Genomic DNA, 14,099 nt, shown 5'->3' with positions numbered 1-14,099 from the left:
ATTGCCCCCACCCGCGCGTGATTAAAAACCATTTTCCGCAGTGTCCATTTGCTTTTTCCCAAACAGGCAAAAACGTGCATGCGGGGGGGCATATTTTGGTACTTTTCGCCTCTTTTTTTTTTTTAATCCAATCTCAAATTGGAAATTTTGATTTATTACACATGGATTGAATATACGATAATTAAGTTTAACCCTTTGAATTGCTCGTTTAGTGATGTGGCATGGCATCGTAGCTACAAAAATAAGATTCCGGAGGGTGCTCGTCACCGACAGCTCGAGATTTCGACAATCGATCGCGGATCTCAATTCGAAGTGGGCATCGATCACTTTGGAAATGAACGAAATTCTCTAGCCAAAAGAAAGAAAAAGAAAGAAAAGAATGGATGACGAGATGATGACAAGTAGTTGATTCTCGCTCTCTCTTTCTCTCCAATGGCCATTCACATCCACAAAAGGTACAATAGAAGAAGACGTTGACCCCGTGCTGTGGGGAGTTTCCGTTGCGTGTCGTATCGAATCGTACATTCGCCTGTGTTTTGCTTCCCTAATCCGATGGTTGGCTGGCTTCTTTAGTGCATCATTGGCCATTTACAAGGTCTTCTCAAAGAAAAAAAAAAGGGAAGATTATTATCTACCATTCACATATATATATATATATATATGTATATATATTTGTATGACATCATAAATGAATAAAAAAGGAACTAAACAAATATAATCAAAAATCTCAAATTATATCTATTGTGTACAAATATCCCTGATTTTTTTTTATGTCAAGAAAAAACTCAAACTTAACCATGTATGACATATATAATCTTCACTGCAGTTCCATCCATGTTATATTTATCACACTAGCATATATTTTGACGACGGGATGTTTTCCCTTTTCCTCTTTTGATAGCAAAAAATAGGCATGGCTATCAAGAAAAAAAAAATACATTTCTTTGGCGGTTCCGTTTTAGAATTAGCACAAAGTCATTCCTTCAGTTCATATTCCTATTTCAAAAGGACAACTATTGACCCTGGCAATCCACGTGTTTTTTTTTTTTTTTTTAATTAAGATTGTGTTCCCATGCTTTAAAATAAGTCAAATTCTGAACGCGAAATGCAGATTTTAATGTCTTGGGTCAACTCTTGCTGTGTTTAGCATTCCAATGGATCTCCTCTTCTTCTTCTTCTTTTTTGGGTCAAATTTTCAAAGTGAATCTGAGTAAAATTCATACATGACGTCACTCCCTATCTAAGCATGGCGTTTGGGCTTTTAAAGCCCCCCACACTTCCAGCAAAACCCTCCCTTGCATTTCCCACCCAGTCAAAACCTCATCTTTAAATAATGGGTAACTTTGGGAGGAAAAAAAAAGTTAATCAAGACATTAATTCATATTTGTCCCCCCCCTAAACAAGGATGAGGATGTAATCGAGAAAAAAAAAAGGAGGGGTAATGATGAGGTATAAAATCTCATCCTAAAAAGCCATGAAAATAACATGAATGCAATTGTCTATTCTCAATGCCCACTTGCTAACTTCATCGATATAGCTCTTTGGTAACCAAAAATCGGAACGACTTACGAATTTCTGTCAAATCGGGTTACGAACTAGTTATGGGTTACTACTAACTCTCGATATCGATTACTTATCGATTTTTTTTTTTCAATTATCTTTTGTTAATTTTTTATTTCTTTATTGAGTTACCGGATTTTATTACCATGTTTCGCAACTCTTTTTAATACCCCGTACATTGGCAATTCTCGAGTTCAAACTCGGAAGCTCTATTTAACCACTTAAACAGAAAATATTGGAACCTCGCTAGAAAATTGTTTGTTTACAATTACACCCAATGTCTACAAATATCAACTTCTCAATATTCAAGCACCTTCAAGATAATTCTAAGTCTTATCACTTGTAGGATACGAAAATCAGATAAACCCCAAACTCTATCTCTGCAATCAATTCTCTACTCCAGTAATCGTCCATTAATCTCCTTTTATCCCCGCTGACAACCTCCACCTCGCAAGGAAATATATCTTACCTTAGGTTCCTTAAATCATAGAACAATCACTGCCAAAAGAAAAAATTGTCCACCTGAGAGCGCCAGCCAAGCCACAGATAGCCACGTCAATGTTTCGACCAAAACCTGGCTGGAAGGACAAAATTGGTAAATCGTTAAAAAGGATAGAATTAAATTGAAAAATCATCCAAATTTTTATAATTTTATATTGACCAAATTAAAAGGTTTATGGCTATGTTTGGTTTGCTTCTTGGAAAATGCAAAGGATTTTCAACTAATGGTGTTTTTCGAAATGCAAATTGCATTTGATAAGTTGTAACTTGAAAGTCCTTTATAAAGCGACTTTGAGTTAAATAATGTTTGGAAAAATCGTTATTGTGTGACCTTAGGCGACAGTCGCTTGGGTTGCACGACCTCGCCGGCCCTTTGAAGCCAGATTTGGCCTCGTTGGCCCCTCGCTGACCGCCTTCGCATGGAGAAGAACACTAACAATGAGGGCAAAACCCGAAAAATGATAAAAAAAAGATTTGGTGGGGATAGTTTTGGAAGAAAAAAAAAATTATGTAAGCCCTAGAAATAGACTTTGCCTTTCAGCATTGCCAATGTTGATTCATAGCACAGGCCTTAGAAATATACTAAGATTGAATTAGCACAAGGGCAATATCTTCTATGTGAAGTCATGTTTTGTATGGTCTTAATGAAATATCACGCCTACCAAGTCATGTTCGTTCGTGCATTCTTCAGTCCCACACGATTTTGATTCAATTTGTACGTGATAGATAGAGGTAAGAATTGAGAAAAACCGATGTAGGGCTTGATTCTCTTCACTTGAAGCTTATGCTAATCGAAAATTCTCTGGCCGTGAGGCGAATTAAAACACATGAATTCATTCATGGGGGGCGGAAAAAAAAAGGGTTTAAGTGAAGAAGTTTACCTGCACATAATCATCTTGCAACCTCCAAGACGTTCCACATATATCTTATGATTCGGACACCGCTTCCACCGCCGCCTCTTCGCAAGCCGGTGAACATTCACGTCCTCCGCGTCGCGAAAACGGCGGCTTCGATGGCAACTGGGACACTCGAATCTCCCCGCACCCCCATCCCCTCCACACTCATTTATGATCATCTCTCAGCAACTCGAGTTCTGGCAGTGACACCTCGCGAACCCTCGGACGGCCGATTCGCACAGGAGGTCGCACCACCGGGCGAACCGTGTCCTCGGGACAAGCTGTCAGCAGGCGACAAGATCCAGCATCGCCTTGCAACCCGGCAAGGGAAATCACACGTCCGCCACTCCGACGTTGATTTTCGCGGCGACGCAATAGGAGATGCAGCGACTGCAGAAGGAGTGTGGTCGCACCGATCTGTGGCCTTGAAGATTGAGATGCACGGGACAAGTTCCATGCATACTCCACAAGTGAAACTCCGCAGTGATTAATGGCTCATGGTGGCTGACCTTCAGTTTCATTTTTGTAAGTTGCAATGTGTGTGTATATAGATACATATACTGTAATTAAATCCGACTTCTAGCAGGATTCTGTTTACTCACCAAATAACCATTCGGAAGATACAAAATATTATTTCAAATTTTCTTGATGAGCTTCTTAATTATAATAGATGAAGAAAACTTACGAAAAGGATATTTTGCTGGAACATTAATATCAGTGAGTGAGGTTAATTTACGTAAGCCAAAGAAAAGTTACAATCGAATTGGTAATATGGTAAAAAAAAATAGGACAAGCTGGAGTTTACTATCTGCTCAAGCGAATTACTAATGTTTACGAATGAAAAATAGGCACTTCATTAATGAGAGCAAGACCATTGTAGAACATGCGATGATTGTGACAATAACAATATATTGTGAGTCGTAAATTTTTAAAAAAGTAGGCCTCACACTAATTTTTAATTAAGTATGATTTATTTTTTTGTGACCCAAAACAGATTATTAGTTTTGTGACCCAAAACAGATTATTAGTGTTACAGCCAATCAATTCTCTATGACAAATCCCACCTTCGCACCACATATTAATAAAAAGAAAAAATTATGTCGGCATTTTCCGTTAGCCTAATTAGGACGGAATTAACCGAAAGATTTGACGGCATTGATTTGGCAAGTTATTGTAGGATTTGATCACATCGTTTGAAAGTTTTAATACTGAGAGTTGCACTTTCATGGCAAGTAGTAGGATTTCCGATCCACTTTATCCCTTGGAAGACAACTTTGAAAGCAAGGGAACTAAATGTCATAGCCCCACCCAATCCCCTCAAATTAAGAGTTTGAAAGGAATTTTATGAACCAAAGAACCCAAAATACGTCTACCAATGAAAAGTTACAAAAAATATATGCACCAGGATAACGTTACAAACATTGGAAGTGAAGATTATTAGATCAACAAAAGTTGTATAATTAAACTCGAAAGTTCATGAGCTTTGTCTTTATTCATAATTTTGAAATAGCAAATCAAATGCACATATATATTCATTCACTTTGATTTTCCTTTTTTTCATTTTAAAGAATCCGGTTACTTTTTAAAAATGTTTCATTTTGGTTCTTCGTTAAATTATTTCCTTTTTTTTTTTTACACTTTACGTTATGATCAATACAGAAAGGTCAGTTCCTTTCAGCAGCATCGTCAAACAATTTAAACCTTTTTCATGCAATTGCGCGGTTCCATGGCACTAACTATATCGGTTCAAGGATTTTTCTCCTGAAACCTTCGGGCAACAACATGAAAGGGAAGGTCTTAACACCACCCGTCATGTGAAAAAAATTATTTTTTTTCTGTCCTAAATTTACAAAATTATCATTTCAATCCTAAATTAATTGTACAGATTTTTATCTAACAGGAATGCTCTTAATGGTTTCAATGTAATTTTACGTCTTTGCCGTTATATTTCAATGTGGCCTTTTCGGTTATTATCTCCTGAAATTTGCTGACGTGATGGTATAATCATCTCCGGTTGTGCTACGAGTGACCTGACATTGACAAATTTACTCAACAATTTTATGAATTCCATGAACGATCTTGTCCTTCCTCTCTCTTTTTTTTTTTTTTTCTTTTCCTCTTTTCTGCTCAGCCGATGGTTTTAAGTGAAGTCCACAAAAATTTAAAGGATGATCATGATAATAGATATTACATTCCCAATTTACAAGTCTGATTAATTGTCCTCATTGCTATAACACACAGAGAATCTGAAAAAAAAGAAACTCGACGACACTTCTCATGAAAGTAGGGTAACTCGAAAGTTGCAACATCCTTTGTTTTGATCGCCCAAAAAGTGCCTAATGACACTCTTAAATAAATACTTTCATTGTTTATAGAAAAGAAATCTTAACTTGCCTACCTAAGGAAAGAAAATAATGTTACTTCCATATATGATTTTTTTGGGGGGGTACTAAATATATGATATTCAATGCGTCCATAGGTTGTCCCATAACCATCGCCCATTCCTTCCTTGAAAGGGAGAAAGGTCATTTGCCTTCGTTTGATAAATTCAATCGTCTCTCGAGTCATTTTTACTTGGTCCAAAATCGGTGCTTTAGTTCAGCGTTCCTTTCAAATTTCATTCTCTCCATTTCTCTCTATCTCATGTCCCTAACTCATTCTTCCAATTAAGTCGCTTTTGTCGTTCCCGCTGAAGACGAAAGACAATGCCGTGGCCAAATAGCAACGATAAATTGGTTCTTTTCTAAGGGAGGCGATGACAATGGCAGCCAGCCACCACGAACAAGGGTGGATGGTGGTGGCAAATGCTGCCAAGACTGGCTGAGTCGACACTTGAGCTTCCATAACGAGCTTCATTCCCTTGATCGAGTTAAGAAAGGGTTCAACTATGCCATCTAGCACCGCAAAACAGGCAAGGCCTGAGTTTCGACTAGGGAGCTCAACCTGGCCTATTCGTGAGCTCAGGTACAACACCGGCTGAGGGTCCCTCCATTTACAGTACCCAGGATTACATAGAGCAAAGCTGTCTATTGCTTTCAGAGATGGAACCCTAGTATCTGCGGACCAAGTTCATACTACTAGGATCTCATGCAAGGCAAACCCAAATGATCCTATTCAGGGGAAAGAACCAAAAGAGAACATTCACAAACTGAACTAAAAAATTTAGATAGCAAAGGAGTGGGCATACAATGTTTACACTTTGCTGCTTTACAAGTAGCTACCTATTCATCATGGACTCTACTTTCACCCTTTATTTCTTTCTTGATATTTATTGGACCAAAGAGGCAGATTCGCAGATTTCCTTCGACTACCCGTTCATGAAAGTAGTTCTTATACAAATCCCAGAATTCATCTCTGCAACACAATGTCTGTATGAATGAGGACTATGCTCAAGAATGCATGAGAATGGGAGTTCATCTACATGCAGTTGAGCAAAACATGTACCTGACTTGTGGAAGTGTAAAAAGGGAATAGCCCTTCACGTCAGTGTGCATGTCCAGCAGTATTACAGATAAGCGAGAAAGCCCCAATGCTTCAATGTCAATTAGTTTCTTTATTCTGCAATCAGACCAGTGTCATCATCAAGAAAGCAGGTCGTGAATCATAAACAAGGAATGACAATGTTTTATCAGAGTGTCGCAGAAACTTTGAATTAATGTGTCTATCTGAGATAACGAATTACTTACTCAAGATCATCCAACAGGAGAACTATAGTTTGATGGGTTTCAGACGGATTTCAGGTTATTGGTTACATAAATGAGCTAGGTTTGACATTCCATTTTATAACCAAATTCAAGTCTTGGTATTGTTAGGTGTTGACAGTATGGCTTCAGTCAAACCCAAATCTGCCTCCCTGACATTAATTAGCATTTCTTTCAACCTAATACCAAAAGAGAGAAATTATCAGCCCTGCCACCCTCCACCATTCAGTCAATTAAGAGCCAAAAGGGAACAGAGCCACCCATCATCTTCAAAAGTACCTGAACAATTACTATAAAGAGACTAGTGTTGGAACCTTCATACTTAGGTCAACTTCAATCTACTATACTGAATGCCTAATAGTATCAAACAAGACTTTCAAAGATGGGGAAAACCTCAGCTGTTCAGGGTGGGGCACGCTCCTTTGAGCATGAGGCACGCTCCTTGGTATCACAGGCGTGTGCTCTTCAGGGCCATGGGTAACCCCCTTGGGTGGGTCACGGGCATGCTCCCCAAGGTCAAGAGCATGCTCTTCAAGATGAGAGGCGTGCTCCTAATGTTCAGGGGGGAGCTCTTCACAAGAGTTCTGATTTCACAACTCATGTGGGTCCAGAGGTAATCAACTACCAGGTATGAGGCGCGGACAATACTAATGGAAGAGGTGCTCCATCAAGCCTTATTGAACTAAAGGAATTGAACTAATTTTGGCTTCATAATCGGAGCTCAACCGTGCTCAATGCAATTTCACGCATGTCCCAATGCATTCAGAGACGGATGGACCTAGATTGCTACGTTGAGCAAGCAATTCTCCATGGAGTCAATAGAAAAACCTGCGCTCCTACTCCTAGTCTATCTGTACACCTTGGATTTTTCAACTACTCATTGAGAAAGGATTATGGCCCAACTTCGTTTTTAAGACGAGGACTTTCTCCAGTGCTTTCACACTCCAATTGGAATTTACAGTTACACAAATACTCATTTCAAAGAAACACAAACCTGTTTGGAGTACCACAAGCAATATTGACACGATTTTTTAACATGGCAACCTGCAGGGACCAAATACCCAAAATATGCTTAGATAATGCCTGAGTTAAAGCTTAATGGGTAGAATATATAGATACAATTCCACTCTAGAAGCAAAGAGTTAGGGTAAAGAAAGACAACTCCAGAGTTGTCACTAATAATGAACCGCCAAAGTGAAATATGTATGTAATGTATAAAGAGACTGCTCTTCATATGAAAGGAACTAGGGAAGACATGTATAGGCAATAAATCATCCCATTCTCCCTACCTAGGAATCAATATAACAAAAGCAACTGAGCATCCGATAAGTTGTATATTGGATAAAATATTCATTCATCAACACAAAATATCGTCGCTCAGGCATCAGGTTCTGTCTCTGTCGTCAGTTCATCATAAAGGTTAATTAGATGTGCAGTATTCACAAGCTATGACTTAAGACACAGCACGTGACATAGAGGATTCCCCTAGGACTGAAATTTATGCACTTCTGGATTGAGCAAAATGAGTTGTAGTCATCTGTTCAATGCTGCATGTGAACTCTATGCATCTTCAACAGGTTTTGCAATGAAGAACACACCCTACTTTTGTGTAAAGAAAAGTGAAGCGGTAAGATAAGCATTGTATCATAACATTTGCTCACTTTTTCTGTCTTCCTTAACTTTTCCTTGTCTAATAATGTACGCGCTAGGCAGAGTTTGCTGTCCTTAGACAAAGAATCACTATATCTCATAACTGTAATATTCAATAAGACCCACTACTCCCACAGATTTTACATTTACACAAGTCCTTACAAAAGGGAATCTATTGGACGACTAGAATCCTAAAAGTATTCACATACCGATCCACATTAGACACTGACCAACCAATTCTGTCCTCACAATTATTGCCAGCATCTAAATGATGGGCTCATCATGGAAGTACTTTGATATTCCTGAGTTTAATAGAGCTATACGTGCAACTATTGAACTTCTATTCATGCATGTACGCCATAAACGAAATTCAAAACTGTGAAGCCCAACTCAAATTAGAATCTGATACAATAAGTAAAACCATAGAATCGACAAACCGGTGATGATGAGGAATTATTGATCCCAAGAATGGGCAGTAAAAAGAAAAATGGATTGATATGAGGAACATAAATAGAAAACCAAGAAGCACCAGGAAGTTGGGATCAGACTGACGTGCAAATAATGTACTCAGCAGTGCTGCTGCCTTAGATAATTATATTGTGGTGGCATCATATCCCAAACCTCGAACTGGCACAAAACAAGAAAACCAGAAAAAACTAGAGGGAAGATAATGTGGGTGCTCGAAAAGATATTTTGGAATAACAGAAACTTAAGACCAACTAGACTCCTAAGAGTATTTGTACACCGATCCACATAAGACATTAAAGAAAATATTCTGACCTCACAATTATCGCTAGCATCTAAATGATGGGTTTATCATTGAAGTATTTTGATATATCCTCTGTGTTTAACAGAGCTATGATGATGAGGAATTATTGATCCCAATAATGGGGAGTAAAAAGAAAAATGGATGGACATGAGGAACATAAATAGAAATCCAATAAGCACCAGGAAGTTGGGATCAGACTGACGTGCAAAAAATGTACTCAGCAACGCTGCTGCCTTAGATAATTACATTGTGGTGGCATCATATCCCAAACTTTGAACCGGCGCAGAACAAGAAAAGCAGAAAAAAAAGCCAGAGGGAAGATAATGTAGGTGCTCTAAAAAATATGAGAATCGATCACATCAAAATCACAATTGCATCAGTGGCCCCCAATGTATCCACACTATGGAAAGAACAGAAAGAGAGAACTCAAATCAAATACAGAAACAATTACTTTCCCATATGCTTTCTTAGACAATATCATATCAGCAGGATGTTCCACTCACAAGCTTGAAGGTAATAATCGCGAACACCCCAAACCCCGCACGATACTATCAATAACCAAGTAAGGTATGAGCACACACAGAGCAATCAGGGCGGCTGAACAAACCTAAATATGGATAACCTACCTGTTCCTCTACTTTTATATGCTTTGAGAACAATTTGGCTGCATGGCATTCCCTAGTTAGTGACCTAAAGCCCCTAAAGAAACACAATAAAAGCGTTAGTGTCCAGTAAAAACATTAAATAATCATGCCATACAATTTCTAGAGGTTGGAAAATCATTTTGTCATCTTATAATTGAATCGTGCCAAATTCTATAAATAACACAGTTTTGCCCAACAATAATGAAAAAAAGAAACTACAGAGCACAGCACGTGTAACATGTTAAATAATGACTTTGCATATAAAACATGTAAAGATATGTTCTAACGTACATAAATATGTTCAATGCAGATAAAAGCATATCCAATACGATTAATCACTTGGATAAATAGTTAGCATCGCAGATTGACAAACCTAACACTGCTCCAATTTCAACTCAGTTTAGAAGCCATGAAGTTCTCAGGTCTTGTAGAAGGTATTAATTCCCCGTAAGAAGTGGAAAGGAGAAGTAAGTGGACCTTAGAAGCTCTATCGTTCTTATGGCAGATGCCGTAATGGCAATGATGGCTGGACTTCCTGGATCAATTTTTCCTTGATCAAGGGTTCCCTCGCAGAGCACTCCCTTCCATGATGGGCCAAAAGCCGCCTTTACTTGTTTCCCCAAAGTATTAACATCTAGTTCAGTGCCCTGAGATAACTCCAGAATGCATGTGTCTGCGTATTCGTACAATGAAGCTCGTAATAGTTAGATAAATCTCAGAGACCAAAATAAAAAGAGTATTAAGCACGACTCAATCATTGGCATGGGGTTGTGCGACCTGAAGAAACCCTCCCTCCGATGAGACAGAAACAGCAACGAATTCTCCCCGGTAGCTTCCCTCTTAAAGGTGTGCGACTAGCCTAATGAAAGGAAATGCTTTTCCGAAAATCTAAAATTTTGTCTGATTCAGTCTAAATTTCTCATTGGAGTCTCACAATCAACCAAACAAGAGGAGAAAACGAACAGCAACATGAATCTTCTGAAATGAGCAGAACAAATAGATGCCGCAGAAGGGAAATGCATCCACCAATCGCGATCGATTCACGAAGCAAGACCGTGAACGAGAGACTGGTAGAAACAATAACGAAATGACATGGAAGCAAAAGCAAACCTCTGATGGAATCCAGCTCGAGAGAAGAAAGATGGATGCCGTTGGCCGACTGATACTGAGCTAGAAAGAAGCCGAGCTGCTCTGAAGTCGATGCCGGAGACTGCCCAGCCGTGTTCTCGCTGCTTGGCATCGGTTCTTCACCGTCGACGTCGACATTCCGGTTGGTCTTCTTCTGCTTCTGCTTCTTGAAGCGAGGATTGGATCGAGAAGAATGAGGGTTTTGGGGATAAAGTCTCGACGATTTGCGACCTCCTCCTCTTCCTGCCGCATTCCTACTTCCCATGGCTGCCCTGCCGCTAGGGTTTTAGGACCATCCCTCGCTTCGCTTTTAAAACCCTGGCGCCAACTCCCATTGCCAGTTGGAGTGGGCATCGGGCCGGGTCAGGACCCGGTTGGCCCGGTTTTTTTTTTTTAAAACTAATCCAAATTTTCTGATGACAAATATTCGAAAAGTAATTAAGAATAATTGAAATATTTATAAATGAATGAAACCGGTAGCCGGCTATTCGAGGCCACTCACCAATTTAAGTGGCCCCCATATTTTCATTTTAATTTTCGTTTGTTTCGTCAAAAATAGATGATTTAAAAAGCATTTTTTTAAAAATAATTTCTCGTACCATTTAATATAACAATTTATGTCTAGACATTGTCATAGAAATTAAAAATATATGTTTATTTTTTTATTTTTGAAAGTGTTATTAGCGATTATTTAAAAAAATATTTTTTTAAAAATCATTTATTTTTCGCGAAACAAGTTCATCTTTTGGACTGAAAGGTTGTCGGATGTTGGGTCACTGCAGCAGTGACTATTATGTTCTATGGGCCCGATCGAGCCTAGGCCCAAAACGGGGCACAGCTCGTTGCCAAGCCCCAATGGCGCAGACCGTTGGGCTGCTTTCTGTAGGGCCCCCACTAGTAAATAAGATGAGAACATGCATACATTCATCAAAACGGCAACGTTTTCATCTGGCGGTGGTCAACAATTTACCCATCAGAAAAAATCCGCGTAATACGCATGCACTACTATAACAAAAAGTCTGAGGGATTTCTCCACTTTTCATATTGCGAAATCGCTTTTCTCAATTATGAAAAAAGTCATGTCTAAAACGTCCAAAACTTCGGAATCTAAATTCTGTTCATTTGCTTTGTATCGGACAACCATTTCGCCATTCTCTTAAGCATCCATTTGCAATGATGGGCCTTTGATCGTGACTTTGCGGAATTATCGTCATCCGTCGTTCCTTTACATGAAGTTTATCCATCTTCTCCACCTTCTAAATCTCGATACTAATGTCCGTCTACCTCTCAGACAATAATTAAAAGCAAAATAAATAAATAAATTATATAGAGTTTGAAACTAAAAAATTGTAGCCTTTTTGCATGATCTTTTCATATTTTTAAAATTTTTCATAATTGAGAAGAGTAATTTCGGAGTATTTAAGGTAGAGAAACATCTCGGATGGTTCTAATTTCATCGGTTATGGATTTTCTATGGTCAAGCTGCCTACTTTAATCAATAATTATTATTTTTATTATCTCTAATTGCAATTTTTCTTTAAAGTAGCTTTTGATTCTAAAGCCATCTTAGTGGACAAAGCTCCATTTCTTTATTCAAATTTCCAGATTTATGGAGACTGATTAATCTAAGTTGATATGCTTCCACTTTACCGCCATTTGCTCAATGATTTTGTCTTTGGTTTTCCCAATTCATCACAATCAATTAAGATAAATGATATATTCAATCAATCTCGATGATTGATTATGGGGAAGAATTTGTTTAAAAAGCAAGTGGGAAGGGGGAGGTGGGGGTTCGATTCCCCACCTTAGGAGAGAGTTGGGGCAGGAACACTTGAGGAAATAGTAGGGTTTCCCAATCTGCGTACACATATAGCACACATGGTGGCTTGTAAAATAGAATAGAATATGACTAGATCCAAAACAAAACAAAACAAAAAAATCAACACTTTCCGATATGAATCATGCCATGTTTAGGCCAAGAGAACCAACTTCATGCATACGCTTAATTTTGCCTACATCTTCTAAGAAAAGATCGTTTTGGCTTATTAATTTTGCAGATGTTTTGATTGACTCCTAGATGTAGGTGTACAAATTTGTCATTGTGTGATATTTCGATTTTATGTAGAAACGTTCCCATTTGAATACAGCATTAATTGTCATGATCTCCCTGATTCACCAAGTGCTCAGGCCCGTGTATTTAGTGAAATATAGTTTGTGACACGATGATCTAAATAGTAATAATTGATGATTAGTGATGGGATATTGGATTATTTTAATATTCTTGAGATGATTTAGAGTGTGCGACTTGACGGGCTCGAAGTGAGGCTGATTAGAAAAGGCCTAGCAAGATCTACTCCTAACTTTTTCTAGTTGGTTCGTTGCCCGCTCGTGTCCTTCTAATGTGTAGTTACCTCATGTCTTCATGACACGTGGGGGCGCCCCATTCGTCGATCTTCTTTCGATAGGAGTGCCACTTGGTAATATCTCGCTCCCTTACCGTGTGGGCCACAAATCCGTAAGTGTTGCGTTTGATTATTCGGATTTTTATTCATGATAGGATTGGATAGGAATTGTCATATCCTATCTACTGTAGGTGAATTGCGGATTTTAAAATAAGATATTTTTATATGCTATTATATGTATTGTGTGGTGGAAACTGGATAATCAATATAAATGACATACAAGCCCCACCATGGCACATCAAAATCAGGCCAAGAATCGAATGTTGCAATGCGAACTGATTTCGAGTCAGTATTCCAGTAGCTCAAATGAGCCCAAGAATATCAAAATCGACTTTCATGCGATTTCGAAATAGCCCAACATAGCTTTGGATTATTATTTTTTTTTTTTCCGGCTAATAGTTTAAAAGCAGACGCGGACCCAAAAATCCAAAAGTTGTTCCTTCTTACAATTCGGCGAATATCCAACTATCCAAATTTAGGGAAGAAAAATCAATAGCTGTAATTCACAAAACTATTTCACGTTTAGTCTAAAAGTATCTTTTTCAATGGCAAGGTGACTTTCGATGAGCAAAATGGATACACCGGATTGGAATACAATGTTCGACAGTGATTATAAAGCCAAGAATTCAAGCATAGATATCTGACAAAACCAAAGAAGAGAAAAAATGCATATGCAACTTTTCTGCCAACTCGTGATTTTTCCTAAGAAGTGAAAAAGAACACTGGAAAGAGGGGATTGATGAGAGAAATGGTCGGAGATTTTTCGCTCTATCTCTTCCTGTTTGATC

General features: G+C 38.5%; 1 protein-coding gene and 2 non-coding genes across 3 annotated transcripts; all 3 read right to left on the bottom strand.

Annotated features, from left to right (window-relative positions):
• Positions 1 to 6,070: 6,070 nt before the first annotated feature.
• Positions 6,071 to 11,145, bottom strand: LOC115739265 (protein CMS1). The gene is made up of 6 exons (XM_030672268.1): positions 10,832 to 11,145; positions 10,199 to 10,394; positions 9,704 to 9,776; positions 7,653 to 7,702; positions 6,402 to 6,515; positions 6,071 to 6,311 (listed from the first exon to the last, which is right to left on the bottom strand). The coding sequence occupies exons 1-6, from the start codon at positions 11,112 to 11,114 to the stop codon at positions 6,179 to 6,181; spliced, it is 849 nt and encodes a 282-aa protein (XP_030528128.1). The 5' UTR covers positions 11,115 to 11,145; the 3' UTR covers positions 6,071 to 6,178.
• On the bottom strand, positions 8,844 to 8,928 carry LOC115739329. Its single transcript, XR_004015220.1, has one exon. It is a non-coding gene; the product is annotated as a small nucleolar RNA Z122 (small nucleolar RNA).
• LOC115739330 lies at positions 9,263 to 9,347 on the bottom strand. Its single transcript, XR_004015221.1, has one exon. It is a non-coding gene; the product is annotated as a small nucleolar RNA Z122 (small nucleolar RNA).
• Positions 11,146 to 14,099: the final 2,954 nt, after the last annotated feature.

This window comes from Rhodamnia argentea, chromosome 10 (assembly GCF_020921035.1).
Source record: "Rhodamnia argentea isolate NSW1041297 chromosome 10, ASM2092103v1, whole genome shotgun sequence".
Taxonomy (NCBI): Eukaryota; Viridiplantae; Streptophyta; class Magnoliopsida; order Myrtales; family Myrtaceae; genus Rhodamnia; species Rhodamnia argentea.
This window is presented reverse-complemented; position numbering and strand designations above follow the sequence as displayed.

Bases quoted from the DNA above. Each gene is read 5' to 3' on its own strand.
- LOC115739265 (XM_030672268.1), bottom strand. From the start codon at position 11,114: ATGGGAAGTAGGAATGCGGCAGGAAGAGGAGGAGGTCGCAAATCGTCG. The intron at 9,777-10,198 runs GTCCACTTACTT...GTGTTTCTTTAG, and splicing joins AGAACGATAGAGCTTCTAAG to GGGCTTTAGGTCACTAACTA. The intron at 6,516-7,652 runs GTTTGTGTTTCT...GTCTGATTGCAG, and splicing joins GCTTGTGGTACTCCAAACAG to AATAAAGAAACTAATTGACA.